Genomic DNA, 15,486 nt, shown 5'->3' with positions numbered 1-15,486 from the left:
TGATAATTATATGCTACTATGTACAGCTTTTAATTTCATCGAACATCAGTGAGAAAGACTGCCGGACTGTATTTTTCATTTCCTAAGAGAATCTTTTCTACAATAGCAAATTTCGTTCAAAAATTTTAGTCGGGGATGACATTTTTATCTTATAACCGTCGTTGAACAGTCAACCCAATTTTGGGTTTACGAATACCAAGGTTCAACTCCTTAGCCTTGTAATTTTGAACTCTATCCCGAAGACAAAGGAACTCCTGTATCAAGTGTTAATAAAAATGTGCCTACGTGGAGGACTTTTGGATGGAACTAACCCGCATTTGGCTTTTCAGTGTATTTCTGATTTATATATTTCCTTTAAAATGAAATATTTATTGATAGCTTAAAGCATCTAGATATATTTCACCTTTTGCTACCACTTTGAAAATTTGTAAGATGCCAACTTACTCCGGACAGTGGATAACTATTTTCGAGTGGTAGATTTTTAATGCACGATTCTTGGTTTAGTAAATTCAATTTATACTTCTAAGTAATTCTAAGGCTTATGTGATTACAAATCATCCTTGTTGAGCCTTTTTAAAAAGTTGACAAAATTTACCCAAAAATCAGCTAATTTTATGGATTATCCCGTCGACGCTCGGGAAAATCCTATAGCACCATCATAATGAATATTAATTTCTAAAATAAACATTCTAAACACATTAAATTTATCAAATAATAATAATATGATAACAACAACGCAATGTAAGTGTAAAAATACGCAATAAAAAGAATCCAAACTAAGTAAAAAGTCATAAAATTTGATAAAACAAAAAAAATGATAAAACAAAGTAATAAAATTTACGGTTATTGATGAATTTCCAAAATATAAGGGAGTAGCCGCAAAGTAGGAAATATAGTCCTCATAGTTTTGTCAGGAGAGTTGTCGAAAGTTTGGACCCCATCATGTTAATTCTACTTTTTGCTTAGATCTCGAGAAATTGGAAGCGAAAGATGAAACTAGGAAATTCGTTTCTCCAAAGACAATTCCGTGCTAAAAATAAATCTTAGTAAATATTTATAATTTTTTAATATTTTTTTTATAAATAGTCTAAAAAATTTTGTATTGTTACGTATACAGTTTTTAGATCATTTTAAAGAATGTAATTTTACCTGGAGAATTACAAAATTTGAGCGATATCGGTCGAATAGTTCCCGAGACATCGAATTTCAATTAGAAAAGTCGTATATATAAAATTTTAGTTCGGCTACCCCCTACATCAGTGATTCTCAACCACTGTGCCGCGGCACTTTTCTGTGCCGCCAAATTCTTAAAATGTGCCGCCAAATGTTAGAAATGATACAGTAAAAATTATAATGCTTTTTTAATTACGAGTAAAGTTTAAATTAAAGGAAAGTGTATTTATATATATATATATATATATATATATATATATATATATATATATATATATATATATATATATATTATAATTTTTCCACTCTTTAACCGCGGGAACATCTTTGTCAGCGATTGTCTTGTCTCTGACAATCTTAAAATAAGAAGGAAGCGTTTAAATTGTCGTTGGCAATTTTAAAAAATGTTGAAATAAGTAGGAAATTTAATGATCATTAAAATTATTAATTATCAAAGGAAAGCAAACTAAACATTAACTTTCAAACTTAAATAAAAGCTAATCATTAAAGTAAGCTATGCAATTAAAAGTTATAAAAAAAACTAACAAAAAATAAGCTAACAATTAATAATCAGCAAAAACACTAGTTGACACGAATTAATAATCAGCAAAAAAACTAGCTATAGAAAACAAGCAAACAATTAATAACTAGCAAAAAACATAAATAACTGTTACTAACTAATGAAAAATTAGTCGAAAGAAATAATTAGTCCCTTAATAAATGTGCTTTTGTAGTACTTTATTTCACATTAAAAATTATTATCCCGAACTATTTAACAGAGTGTATTATAGTTAAGTAAATAACTTTTCCCGAGTAAATAATAGTTCCCGAGAAATCGAATTTCAATTAGAAAAGTCGTATATATAAAATTTTAGTTCGGCTGCCCCCTACATCCTGGGGGCCAGAAATCCGAATCTGTAGAAAAAAAAGTATGTTTTATTCGAGAAAGTTCTTTTTTGTGTATGATTTCGTAACCCTAAATATCGTCTGCACTTATTAATTTGCATATTTCAGGTCATCTCCTCAAACCGTTAAGTTTGAATCCTAGAGCGTGAGGAACCAATCATTAGATCAAAAGTTATTCAGGTTGGGCCGTTTTCTTTCCTTTCCGCACTGTACATCTAAAGCTTTCGCTGAAATATTTAACATTAAGACTATCAATATATTCTTTGGCGGCAGGAACCTTGCCGTAATCTGGTTAAAAAAACCCAAGCAGAAGAAATTATGAATCCATTAATGATGATTCTGCTTCTCAAGTATTTCGTAATATGTTTAATGCTATTTAGGTAAATCCAAGAGATTTTCTGAATACTTATAACTCCATATACAACATCATATTTACTACATTTTTATTTCTTTTCGATTTTATTATTTTTTAATTTAATAACGATGGAAAAATTTTAAAATTTCATCGTAACTCAAATTGCAACATAACATCATTTTAAATGACGAATTATTATGTTACTCATTTTAAATGATGAAATAAAACAAATCAATCAAAGTTGTTGAATAGTTCTCAAAAAGTGCTATTTTTAAATATGTGAATTTTTGTTTGAATTTACTTGTTGGAAATTATTCGTCCCATTCCGTTCAGAAGTTTTAATCTGTCTTTTTAAAAATCATAATTTTTATATTGAAATAATAAATATTTTGATATCTTATAATTCAATCATTATCACTATTTTCAATCATTATTGAATTAAATAATGAAAAGAACAAATGATGATAAAAAGAAAATGTTTGAAAAACGAAATTTATACTTTTTGTAAAATCGTCGATAGCTTTGGACTGTATATAAGGGTTATAAGTAATGCTAGGCGACTTAATTTAAAAACAAACAATTTTATTAAGGGATATGGCGATGGTAGGTTCATCGCGCTGCAGTTACATACAACTACTAAATCTACAACTACAATTTTTCCCCTTGCACATACGCCCTCTGGCGTCACTTACCATGACTGGATTTAACACTTTTTTTTTGGTAATTTTTTTTAAGAAGTAGCACAAGAATTGTGAATCTTTAAAATCATTCAACAATTTTCTTTTATTAAAAAAAATTGATTTTGTTCATCTTTATACGCTTTAATTAATATACAATATTACAAGAGCACATTTTTAAATATTAAAAAACTTTCAGCAGCTTCGCCTTAAAAAAATTTTTTTTTTGTTCATAATGAAATTTATCTTTCATGTACGAAACATAACAGTCGTTATAAACTCAACTCAGATATGAAATAAATCACACGTTTTTTGGAAAAAAGATAATAAATAAATAAAAGTGCTTCTATTTTAAACAGGTACCAACGTTGGCGATGAAGTACTTTCAGTGTTGGCAGTGGACCCCGACAAAGATGCCAAGGTCCGTTACTCTATTGTAGAACCAATCGTTGCCCGTGACAAGACAGGATCAGTCGTTACATCACCTTCCTATAACTACAAAGTAAGGTTACAGCGTAAAATTCTTTTTTTCATTTCTATACTTAAACATCGCGAGCCCTGATGGCTTCATGATTAAGATACTAGACTAGACTGTCATCGTAAAAGACTGGAGTTCGATCCCCGGTGCTGGACTGTATACCCACCCAGCTATGGATCAATGTTTTGTCAAGCTGTTTGCAAATTATTTTAAACTGTGGTAAACAATCAAAAACTTAAACTCTCAGAACTTTGGTTAAGTTTGTCAATATTTTAAAAGCCTCACAATGGGAGAACTGGAAGAAAGTTGGTTTTTATGTGAACTTTTGAATCATTCACGGATGTCATGTGTAAAAGGTATATATGTATACAGGGTGGTCCTAAAATATATGTCAAAAATGTAAAGGAAAATAATTAATTTTGGATGTAACTAACACAAAGATGCCAACTGCTCCGCTTTTTGCAAAAGTTTTAATAAATTGGTAGAGAATTAAATATTTAACCCTGTAAAATGATCCTCATTTTGTTACCAGTAGAAAATATTTTTTAACTGTCTCTGCCGACATTGGAAACTTGTTTTTACTTTCACGTCAGTTTAAACTTACATGTTGAACTGGTGTAGCATACAGAGATGCCTGTCCGTGAAACGGACAATTGACTCTTTCATTTGTGTTTATGCTTGAGGGCGCCTGTAAAAAACTTACATGTGGGATTAGTTTACGCTTGTATAATTTTTAAATTTAAATCATTAATGGTGAAAAATTTTTAATGATTATTGTCTTTCCACAAAATTAATTGATGATAATAATTTGACTTTTTTTTATTTTTAACACTAATTATCGGCATTCTGTAAGTGATGTGCCTAAAGTAAAAACTGCAATAACCAGGTTTAGGGCATGTGGCTTACTTATGGCTACGATTAATGTAACAGAATTATTTTCGTTTTCATATTTATTTATTTATTTTAGTTCTAAGTATGTTAGTATAATTTTTATTTCGTGTTAGATTGTGATTAAAAAAACTGTCAAAGCATTAATGACTTACCTATTATTATAAATTAGTAGGCGAGTCATTTTTTGATAATTTAAAGCAAAATAGTGTGAATACTACTGTTTTCTTGATTTATCTTGAATGTCACCATTCAGACAAAAATTTATCGTAACTCTTTTCTGATTTTCAGACGGCGTTTAGAATCGATGGAACAAATGGAAAAATCACTGTCAATCAGCCTTTAGAATATAATTCAGCATCTGTCGTTATTTTAACTGTTGAAGCTGTTGATCTCAATGCTGTTGATATCACTTTTGGAAAGCAGCAAAAAACATCAGGTAATTGATATATCAATATCAGCATGACTCTAAAAAGCATTCATTTAATTTGTAAAGGTAAAAGATTTTAAAAATACAGCATTGAATAAATAAGTAAACTGCTTATTTACGAGGGTGTGTCGAAAAATAAGTTTCCACAAACGACTACGGATATTGATGTGTATGGAATACAAGAAATAGAATGAGATACTGAAGATAAAACGTACTTTAATCTTTTTCCACAAGTACGTTGAGACATTATTTATTGATATTCGGACTGGCCCTCGTGCATATTTTGAATAGTTTTATATATTTTGATATATTTGTCCCAGCAAAGAACAGAATTAAAATAAATAGGGATCACGTTATCCTTTTCTAAGCAAATTTGTTAGTTTTATCATAAATTTGTTACAACCTGAATTTATTTCAAATCAAGAAATATTTGTGTAGTTTTCAAAATTCTTTTTGTACGTTTCTATACCCTCCAAGTATTATAAAATTCACGCTGTTTTACGAACTAATATTACAAGCGGTATTGGCATTAATGGTAATGAACTAATCTCTCTCTCTGCATATATATATATATATATATATATATATATATATATATATATATATATATATATATATATATATATATATATATATATATATATATATATATATATATATATATATATATATATATATATATATATATATATATATATATATATATATATATATATATATATATATATATATATATATATATATATATATATATATATATATTACACGACATTTCGCATTTTTACAGCAATAAGAACTTTGTTATAAATTAAATATTTTTATTTTGTTTTTGTTGATCTTTTTAAAATGGCTTTAGAAATTTTAAATATAAACTGTGCTGTAGTGCCGCATACTATCATACCTTACTTAATTCGAGCAATAGCATATTATATATTAAACGATACTCAAACTATGAGGTGCGTGAGGAAGTAGAGTTTACTCATTTATTTCCGTAATTGAGAAAAAAATTGTTCCAGAATCAGGTACAAAAATAATATTACTAGAATGAAACAGAAACTGATTTCTGAATGGAAATAGACAATATCGAGTTTCGCGAATTTATTTATTATTTACGTTCTTACTGAAATTATATGATTTGGATTTTTAAAAGACAATAGTACTGATGATATATAAGGTTAAAAAATAATAAATCTATTAATACATTTTTTCATGTTTCAGTGGAAGTAACTATTTACATCCGGGCTCATGGAGAGATGAATCCTGTTTTTTCGCCGCCATGGACACTATCACATCCTGTAATCGAAATCACAGTTCCGGAAGAGACATTGATTGGTTCAACATTGCTGACGTTGTCTGCTAGAGATCCACTCAACAATGCTGTCGTCAATCATTTTGAGAAGATATCGGGTTCGGATCCTGATAATTACATTTCAGTCAGTCCAGTTTCTGGTAAGAAAGCGACATCTACTGGCTTTTCTGAAAAGAGCAATTTAATTATCAGCAGTTCTATATTTTATAAATTTGTTCATTTTGTTAATTTATTATTTGAAATTATTTTATAAATTTAATCATTTTATTTAAGTTTAATTATTTTTTTTAAAAAATGTACAAACAAGACGCAAAAAAGTTTTTAAAAAGAAATAATAATTATGAAGAATCCGTACAGCAAGCAAATCAGTGGTGATTGATAAATATAATGAAAGCAAATTTAATACCATTTGCGCTCAACTTGAATGTTTTATAATTATTTGAGCCTATTTCAACATCTATTTGGTACTCTAAAAATCGTAAAATCTCTATTAGTTAAAACTGCACAATGAATGACATAAATTGAATAACATAAGGCAGCTTTTCTCAACCTTTCAGTATTCGCCGCCCAGTTTTCAATCATGATTTTCATCGCGCGCCCTCCGCTTAACAATAAAATGTATACAACAATAATGTATATTGAGTATTTTAGATTCTGTTTGTAAATTATTTTTAACTAACTGCTGAAACAAAAGTAAAAGCGAGCGAACGTGAGCAGATAAAGAGAATGAAAGCGGAGAAAATTTAAATATTATTTTTGAAATGAAAGCCAAACAGGGAGAAAACGTTAAAAGAATATGAAAGTAGAAAAATTCGTGAATGAAAGTTAACCTGGAAGGGGTGAGCTAAATTTAGAAACAGGGAATAAATTTTTTGCGAATAATAAAAGAAATAAAGCAGAATCATGACTAAGCAAAAGAGAAAAAAATATGTTATGTTTGTGGAAAGGAATCCACTCGAGCATGCGCAGAGCAAATGTTTTCTCATGGGAAGATGCTCAATATCGCAAGTTTCAATTCCAACCAGTCTCATTCGAGTCGATCCTTCTATCGCTATCCAATCCGTGAATGTGTATGTTATGTATGTTTTCGCGTTAATTGCAATTCACTATATTGAATATTCACGGCAGCAGATTTATTCAGACTCATGGATAAATTTTTAAGCGGAAGTAAGCGAGTATTAGACAATAGTCAAGCATCAACAAGTACACAGATGAGCGTGGTTCCGAAAATAAAATCAAGAAAATATTCTCAAGAATACTTAAATTTTCTCGAGGTTGCGTGACAAATTGTTTTCAATACAGCTTGATGAAGCAACAGATAGTAATAAAGATGCTGATTTCATTACCTATGTTCGATTTTGTGATAATGTGTCAGTAGTAGAAGAACTACTTTTCTGCAAACCAATAGAACATAAGACAACAGCGCTCGCATTATTTGCTATTTTAAATGATTTTATGAACGAGGAAAACATAGAATGAAAAAATTACGTCGGAATGTGCACCGATGGTGCTCTTTCAATATCCGGAAGATACTAAAGTATACAAGCACTTGTAAAACAAAAATCGCTTCAGTGCGCTTGGACACTCTTTGTATGACCCCCCCCCCCCCAGAGAAGCTTTGGATTCGAAAGAAATGAGTCCTGGTCTGAATATTGTGTTAATTACGATCGTGACCGTAGTAAATTATGTAAAACCCCTGAAATCGAGAATCTTTTCCGCACTTTGTAGAGACATGGGTTCAGTACATTCAGCGTTACTATTTCATCACGAGGCAAGATGGTTATCACTTGGGAAATTTTTGTAGCGTGTTTTTGAATTCAGAGAAGAAATTACCATTTTCCCACAAGAAGAAAGCAGGCCGGAAGCCGAGAATTTTCGCGATGGTTTATTTGTGATGAAATTGATCTACTTGGTCGACATATTCGAGAAATTAAATAACTTGAATCTTCAACTCCAAGGAGCAAATACTCATATGTTGGATACGAGTGATAGAGTTAATGCTTTTTTGTAGAAAATTAGAATTGTGGTGCAGAAATTTAAAGCAAAACAAAAACCTAGCAATGTTTGCAATGTGGATAATTGTACTAAAACGTACAAGAGGAACATGTAAAAGGTTGGTGAGAATAAAAAATCATTTAGCCATGCTGGCAAAGAATTTTAAAACGCGTTTTCTTGCTGACGACAAATTGATAGCAAGTTACGAGTGGGATCTATATACTCCCGAAGGACTCGTAGTTAATGAAGAAGAAAAATTCATAGACATCACGACAAGAGGCGAAACCAAAGGACAATTTAGCAATAAATCACTGTTTGAAATTTGAGGAGGAGTAGAAGATGAGTTCTCTGCACTAAAAACAAGGGTATTTCGCATTCCATTTTCAACATTCTATCTTTGTGAATCTAGATTTTCTGCTGTGGCTCCTTTGAAGACAAAATATAGATCTCGGCTAAATATAGAAACAAAACTCAAGAGTGGCTATTTCTAATACTAAGCCTTCCTTCGAAAAACTTTGCCTAAGTCACCAATAATTATTAAATTTGTTTTTAATTTAGTATGTCTTGATTAAGTAAGGTATGTGAGCCAAAAGTGGTCAGTGTTCCTAACGTAGCCCCCCCCCCCTGAAAAAAATTGAATTAATTTCAATTTTAATCACAAGATGGCTCTGCTGCATTTTAAATCTTGCATCTGAGATGCACGTGGCTGAATTGGAAGAGATTTCTTTGAATGGCCTCCATTGTATGAAGTAATTGAATTTTTTGCTGTTGTCGTTCTAATTTGAAAGTAAGAAGATATTGATTTCAATATATGGGCAATTTTTGGAACCTGTGGGCCACATTAGGCTCAAAAGCTACAATATTAAAAATATACTATACAATAAATGAAATTTTATTTTACAATTAAAAGTGTACATGATATGCTTTAAAGATAGGTGTAAGATTCTACAAAAAAAAAAAAAAATCAGCCACATAGACTTAACCAGAAAATTAGGGAAAATCCTCAAAGCTTAGCTATGGCCACCTATGGCTCACCCACCTTAAGTTTTGATTTAGTAAGTTGTTTTACTTTAATAAGTTATTAAATCCGTCGAAATATATTTTGTTTTCCATGTGTATGTGTGCTTTTCTTTCAGTCAGTCAATCAATTCTTTTAAATAATATTTTCTCTTGGCTATTTTCGCTCCTCCTTTCTAGTGTGCTCGCGCCCCCCTAGGGGGATGCACCCCACAGGTTCAAAATCGCTGACATATGCTGAAATATTATAAAAAAATTTAGAATAAATTTTTTTTTATTGCTAAAAGACGCCGACTCCTGATCACCAACCCCATTTACTGCTCTTCATTTATCTAAGCTTTTTTTTTCTTTTATTCTTAAAAATCAATATTTTTCACGAACATTTTGTCAAAAAAATATGCAATTATTAGATTTATACTTAAAGCAAAACAAAAAAATTAAACTAAGAAATGTGAAATGCGTGATACTTATTAAATGAGAATAATTTACTTGTTAAGAAAACATATATCATAATTACAGAACATTTTTATTTCAACTGAGTTGAGTTCTTGTTAGATAATGTGGTTATTATAAATGTTAATGTAATAATATAAATGTTAAGAATTATATCTACCAACATCTTACCTATCTCTCTTTCTGTTCATTTTTATTTATTCATTTATTTTGTATGAATAGTCATTATATAAAGCAAAAAAAGAAAACTTTTAAACTGCAATCATTTTCAAACAAATGAATAACATCTCGAGTTGTGTTTCACATAAAATAAATGTTAACCTTGCATTGCATTTCAACAGGCTACAGAAAAAGGCAAAATATTTCTTAACGAAAAATTAACATTTTTCGAACGAATTTCTTTCATTCTATTGTTTTATATTACTGAACATTTTCCAACATACCATCGTTGCTTTATGTAGCTATTCCTTATAGTACAAATAAACAAATTTGAATAAAGCACTCAAAACAGTGGTACCGCTAACGAGTATAAAGAAATTAGTCACTTTTTCTGGTGGATTTACATCCATCAGAAAACCTGTTATTACTTTTAGCCTCTTCGAGACGGGTGAATCATATATGCATTTTCAGGGTGGCGACAATTAGGGTAAAAACGAAAAGCAATTTTTTTTTTGGGGGGGGGGGCGGGGTAATAATAGTATGCTAAATTTAATTCATCACTAATTAACCCAAATTAAAAATGATATAGTTGCACTTTTAACCAACATGGTTAGCATGTGTTAGATCTAAAATAAAAGCAAAAATAATGCAGTCAAAGTTAAGCTTTTAATTTTCTCTCATTCTGATTCCGTATGGCTCTATTTATAACTCGCCCATCCCGAAAGGTTAAGTACCTTGTCATCTGACGATTATTTTAGTGCAAAAGTTCCATAATGTAGAGATAATTAATACACGATTACCATTAGCAAAGAAATCTATAATACGCTGCTGTACAATTTCTTAGAACGAACCGCAGATGGCTACATAGAACATAAAAAAATTAAATGAGGTTAAATGCCAAGTGAAATAAAATAATGTCATGATAATAAAAAAATATAATTTTTAGTTCTCTGAAATCTAGCAGGTTTGAAATGCGTCCAAGGAACAAAATAGTCGTTTTGTGTTGAAAAAGTGCAAATATCATTTGTAGGCATCTTGGAGTCAATGGTATGACCATTATGGAGGGAGATGCAAGCTTCCAGGTGTCGTGGCATGCTTTTGCACAACAGCATTTCAATTTATCTCATTTGCTGTTCGGTCAAACTATCAAGTTATAAATGAGATGATTTGCAAGAGAATACACACATGATTAACGTTTTCATTTGTAGAAGATGTTTCATTATATATTCATTTAAAATGAGATTTCCATTACTAAAGCAATCCTATCATCTGATACTTTAATTTGTTTCCTATCGTCTCTTTTGCTATTCGATTAAGATATGAGTAAGTGATATGAGGCAGAATTTTAACATGATTATGGAAACGCCTACATGTATCTCTTTTTCACTTATCCATCAAGATATAAGAGAAGATATTTGAAGAAAAAAAAAGGATTTAAACATGTTTACAAAAACGCCTACATTTTTGAAATTGTTCCATCTTGCAAATATATTAAATTTATATGATTACCTTATGCGAAGAAATCTCATTTTATGATGTGGTTTAATTTATTTCAATTCGTCTCGTTTGTTATACGATCAAGGTAAGAAGGAGTTTCTGATCAAAATGATTAAAGAAAATTTTAGGGACAATATTAAGTTAAATTGGATTAAAGCCCATGTTTGTTACCGGGGCAATGAGAAGGCTGACAGTCTGGCTAAATTAGCATGTCAAAAACCAAAAATTGATGTATACGATATTAGACCAAAAAACTCAATAAAAACAGATATCTTCAAACAAAATTTATTAAATTGGCAAAACCAATGCGACAATATTTCAAATCAGGGAAGACACTCATACGAATTCATTAAAAAAGTAAACCACAGGAGAACCCTATCGAATTTCTATATCGAATTTCTATAATCAGTGTTGAACTAATCACGGAACCCAGGGTACGTATCAAGCAAGATTCCACAATAAAACGAATCAGAGCCAAATGTGTGGTTGTCTAGACGATCTTGAACACATTCTACTTACCTGTCCGAACTTTCGGGGCATCCGTAACCTTTACTTTCCATCAAATCTGACTATCAGTTCCATTAAGAGAATTATGGACAGTCCCAAGGATAAGTAAGGGAATAGAACAAATTATGAAAAAAACATTTGAAAACAATCTTCCAGAACTGGCGGGCGATTGAGCATACCCTGACATACAGGGGGGCTACTGTTTACTTGTAAATCAAGTGTTTTGATTGATCTCATCTTTCCATCTGTAATTGTTCACCATCCACAATATTTTCAATTTTATGTTTTTTAATGTTTTCAATTTCCCATGTTATAATTATGTTTGTAATCTCTCAGTAGTCCCTGGATGCCCCCTGGCGGGGGCGAGACTGGGTTGAGTAATAAAATAGCTTAAGTAATAAAAATACGATCAAGGTACAAACTGAGTGATTTATAGGCCAATTTAAATATAATTAAAGAAACGCCTACATTTGTAGGAAATGTTCTAACATGTTAATATATTAAAAATACGATTTCCATTAGCAAAGCAATCTTATCATTAGATGCTTTATATTATCTTAATTCATCTAGTTTGTTATTTGGTCACGCGATCAGGATATAAGCAGGTTGTGATTTATAAGAGAGTTTAAATATGGAAAGAGATACACCTACATTTTTATTTTATATTTCATTATGTTAATATAATAAATATACGATTACCAAGCAATCCCTGAAGATGTTGCTTTAAATTATTTCAACAAATCTCGTTTGCACTTTGATCAAGCTATCAAAATGTAAGAGATAATATACCAGATAATATAAATTTGATTCAGGCCGATATTTATAGTAGATTTTTCTTTACTCAATCACTTTAAATATACAATTGTCATTAGCAAAACAATACTATCATATGATGATTTCATTTAAATTTCAGTTCGTCACGTTTGCTATTCGATCAAGTGATGCATAGAATTAATATTTAAATATGATCAAAGAAACGCCTACATCTGTAGAAAATGTTCCAACATGCAAATATATTATATATGCGATAAGCAATCGTATATTACATATGCGATAGTAGTCATTGCCATTAGCAAATTAATCCTATTATATGATGCTTTAAATTATTTGGTTCATTAGCCCTTCGGTCACGCAATAAGGCTATAAACATGGGGATTTATAAGAGAATTCACATAAGAATCAACGTCTACATTTATAAAAGATGTACCCTCATGTAAATAATACGTTTAGCATTGGTAAAGCAGTCCCATAATATGATACTTTAATTTATTTCAATTTATTCTCATTTGTTCTTCTATCTAGCTAAAGAATGCGATTATACATTTCAATCTACAAAGGAATACGTTAGCATCATATGTTTTCTTGTCTTAAGTATTATTTTCAAAGAAGCAGACAAATTCATATTTATGTAAATAAACCTCGACATTTTTTGCAAACTTGTACATTCACGCATAAATAAACTAAACTAAAAATATAATTTAAAAAAAAAATTGTAGCTTTTTGGAGGAACAAAACTAATTTCAGATTTGAAATCTTCACATCCGGATAAGATAAGACCAATGACTCACATAAATGCAACAAAAAATTTATTCCCCAGTGTAAACGATTTCATGCATGTACTAAACACGAGCTTGTGCAACAAAAAAAAAAAAAAAAAAAAAAAAGAAAAAAAACATTTTTAAGAAAGATTATCTAAAAAGTATTTAAGCAAACTAACAAATTTATCATTCAAATTAAGTATCAAAGATTTTATATGTAAACAATGATAATTAGTAATTTTTTCGTCAAATTTATAGTTAATATATTAATTTAAAGCATGGTATTCATATTAATTACTATAAACACATCCTTTTAAGTAAATAGAGTAAACGGCATGAAAATTAATGTCAGTAAATTAAATACAAATTGCTTTCTCTACAGGGGTGGTTGCCTTGAATCGCCGATTAGATTTTGAATCTTTGCCCTTAAAGCAGATAAATTTCAAAGTAAAAGCCATCATTGGAGATGTAAAAAGTCGGAGATCGAGTGAGGCTACTGTCAACATACACGTCCAGGACATCAACGACAATAGTCCAGTATTCTCTCAAAACGTAAGACCTAATTCAATATTTTTATTACTAAATTAACTATTTTTCCAGCAGAAGGAAATTTGAATCGAGGATTTTTGAGACAGCATAATAGCAACTGTAGATTGTGACTACTCGGATTAAAATTCATATGAATCTTGACCCGCTAAAAAGCTTTTAACCCATTCAACTTGAAGCTGCCGTATCATTGAATCAGTGAATTGAAGATTGTGAATTGAACTGAACTGTATTAAACATCTGGGCATATCATTCATATTTGAATTGAACTTTATGGTGTTTTAATGAGTTGGCGGAATGCAAATGAAATAAGCGAGTATTCCTTGAGTTCTGACTGTGTAGTTATATGCAGATAATGTAAAAATAAGAGGTATAACTTGATGTAAGCTGGTATGGTGAAAACGAAGCTATTGATGTCGGGAAGATTGTGAATTCTAAGTTAAAAAGAAAGAAACATGAAGTAAGTGAGGTTTGAAGATTAGTGGTTACTTATTTCTTTATTGTTTATTGGAATTACATACATTTGCAGGTTTGGGTGCTCAATTTATTTAACTTATTTCCCACGTCAGTACATATTCATGATGTAAAAGTTCATATATAACACTACTTTGTTCCCACTCGTTTTATCAATGCCAACAGTCCCAGTTGCCGTAGGATAAATTTCAGATAAATAAGTGAGGTGCCGCTACTGAGGACAGGAACTTCACCAAAAATCTCTCGCCACAAGAAACATCCACCAAGTCTCGCTCTTTCGTGGTAAAGCTTTTAAAATATTAGCAAAATTACCAAAAATAATTTGGCTTTTAAATGTCTATCACTGTATAAAATATTTTGCAAAAAGCGTAGTGCCTGGAAATAATTTTGCTTCCTGCATTTTTTCTTTTCCCTGGTACAAATAGCCCACTCAGAAATTATGGCATAGACGATTTGACACTTGAATATGCATTGGGTGACATATATTTTTTTAATTCAAATTTATTACATTATTTACAATTAATAAATAGCTATTAATAAAAAATAATTTATTAAATTATTTACAATTAATAAATAACTATTAATAATAAATAATTTATTAAATTATTTACCATTAAATTATTATTATTTATTTCTAATTTATAGAATTATTGAATTTATTAAATTATTAAATAATTATTTATTGAATTATCATTATAGAATTAATTTATTAAACTATTAATTCTACTTTATGGAATTATAAAATAATTAATTAAATTATTTACCCCACAAGGGTCTTAGTCCCCCATAAATTAGCTACCCCTATAAGTACTATCATAGTGTTTAGTAACTACTTTATTTAGTGGTATCCAGGTATTAAACGGTAAACGTGCAAATTTTGAGTTATCTCTCGTAAACTTCTAGTGGGTGCTGTCATTTCTTTAACTGTTGAAAGAACGCAGTGTACAAAGGGTTAATATAAAACCTTAACTAACACTAGGAAAAATACTTTTTGAAACAAAGGAAATTCTATGGTAGTTGGAAGCTATGCCAATGTGCAAAAAGTAGTAATTCAAATTTGTTTATATTGAGAGGATATATTGCT

General features: G+C 30.0%; 1 protein-coding gene and 1 long non-coding RNA gene across 3 annotated transcripts in view; one reads left to right on the top strand and one right to left on the bottom strand.

The window, feature by feature from the left end:
* The window catches only part of Cad74A (cadherin 74A), a 138,739-nt gene that overhangs the window by 75,758 nt on the left and 47,495 nt on the right, over positions 1-15,486 (top strand). For both annotated transcript variants that reach the window (XM_087160531.1, XM_087160530.1), the window contains exons 20-23: positions 3,471-3,613; positions 4,769-4,916; positions 6,126-6,356; positions 13,765-13,934. In XM_087160531.1, coding sequence (XP_087016657.1) covers positions 3,471-3,613; positions 4,769-4,916; positions 6,126-6,356; positions 13,765-13,934 — 692 coding nt within the window. The remainder of the gene's footprint in view (positions 1-3,470; positions 3,614-4,768; positions 4,917-6,125; positions 6,357-13,764; positions 13,935-15,486) is intronic.
* Positions 5,991-15,486, bottom strand: part of LOC147810158 (uncharacterized) — a 57,983-nt gene continuing 48,487 nt past the window's right edge. Inside the window, exon 2 of the long non-coding RNA XR_015432925.1 lies at positions 5,991-6,383. This is a non-coding gene — a long non-coding RNA (uncharacterized LOC147810158). The remainder of the gene's footprint in view (positions 6,384-15,486) is intronic.

This window comes from Parasteatoda tepidariorum, chromosome 4, assembly GCF_982258835.1.
Source record: "Parasteatoda tepidariorum strain Cologne lab strain chromosome 4, Ptep-v5.0, whole genome shotgun sequence".
NCBI lineage: Eukaryota > Metazoa > Arthropoda > Arachnida > Araneae > Theridiidae > Parasteatoda > Parasteatoda tepidariorum.
The sequence above is the reverse complement of the archived record's forward strand: the minus strand, read 5'-3'. Positions and strand labels throughout refer to the sequence as shown.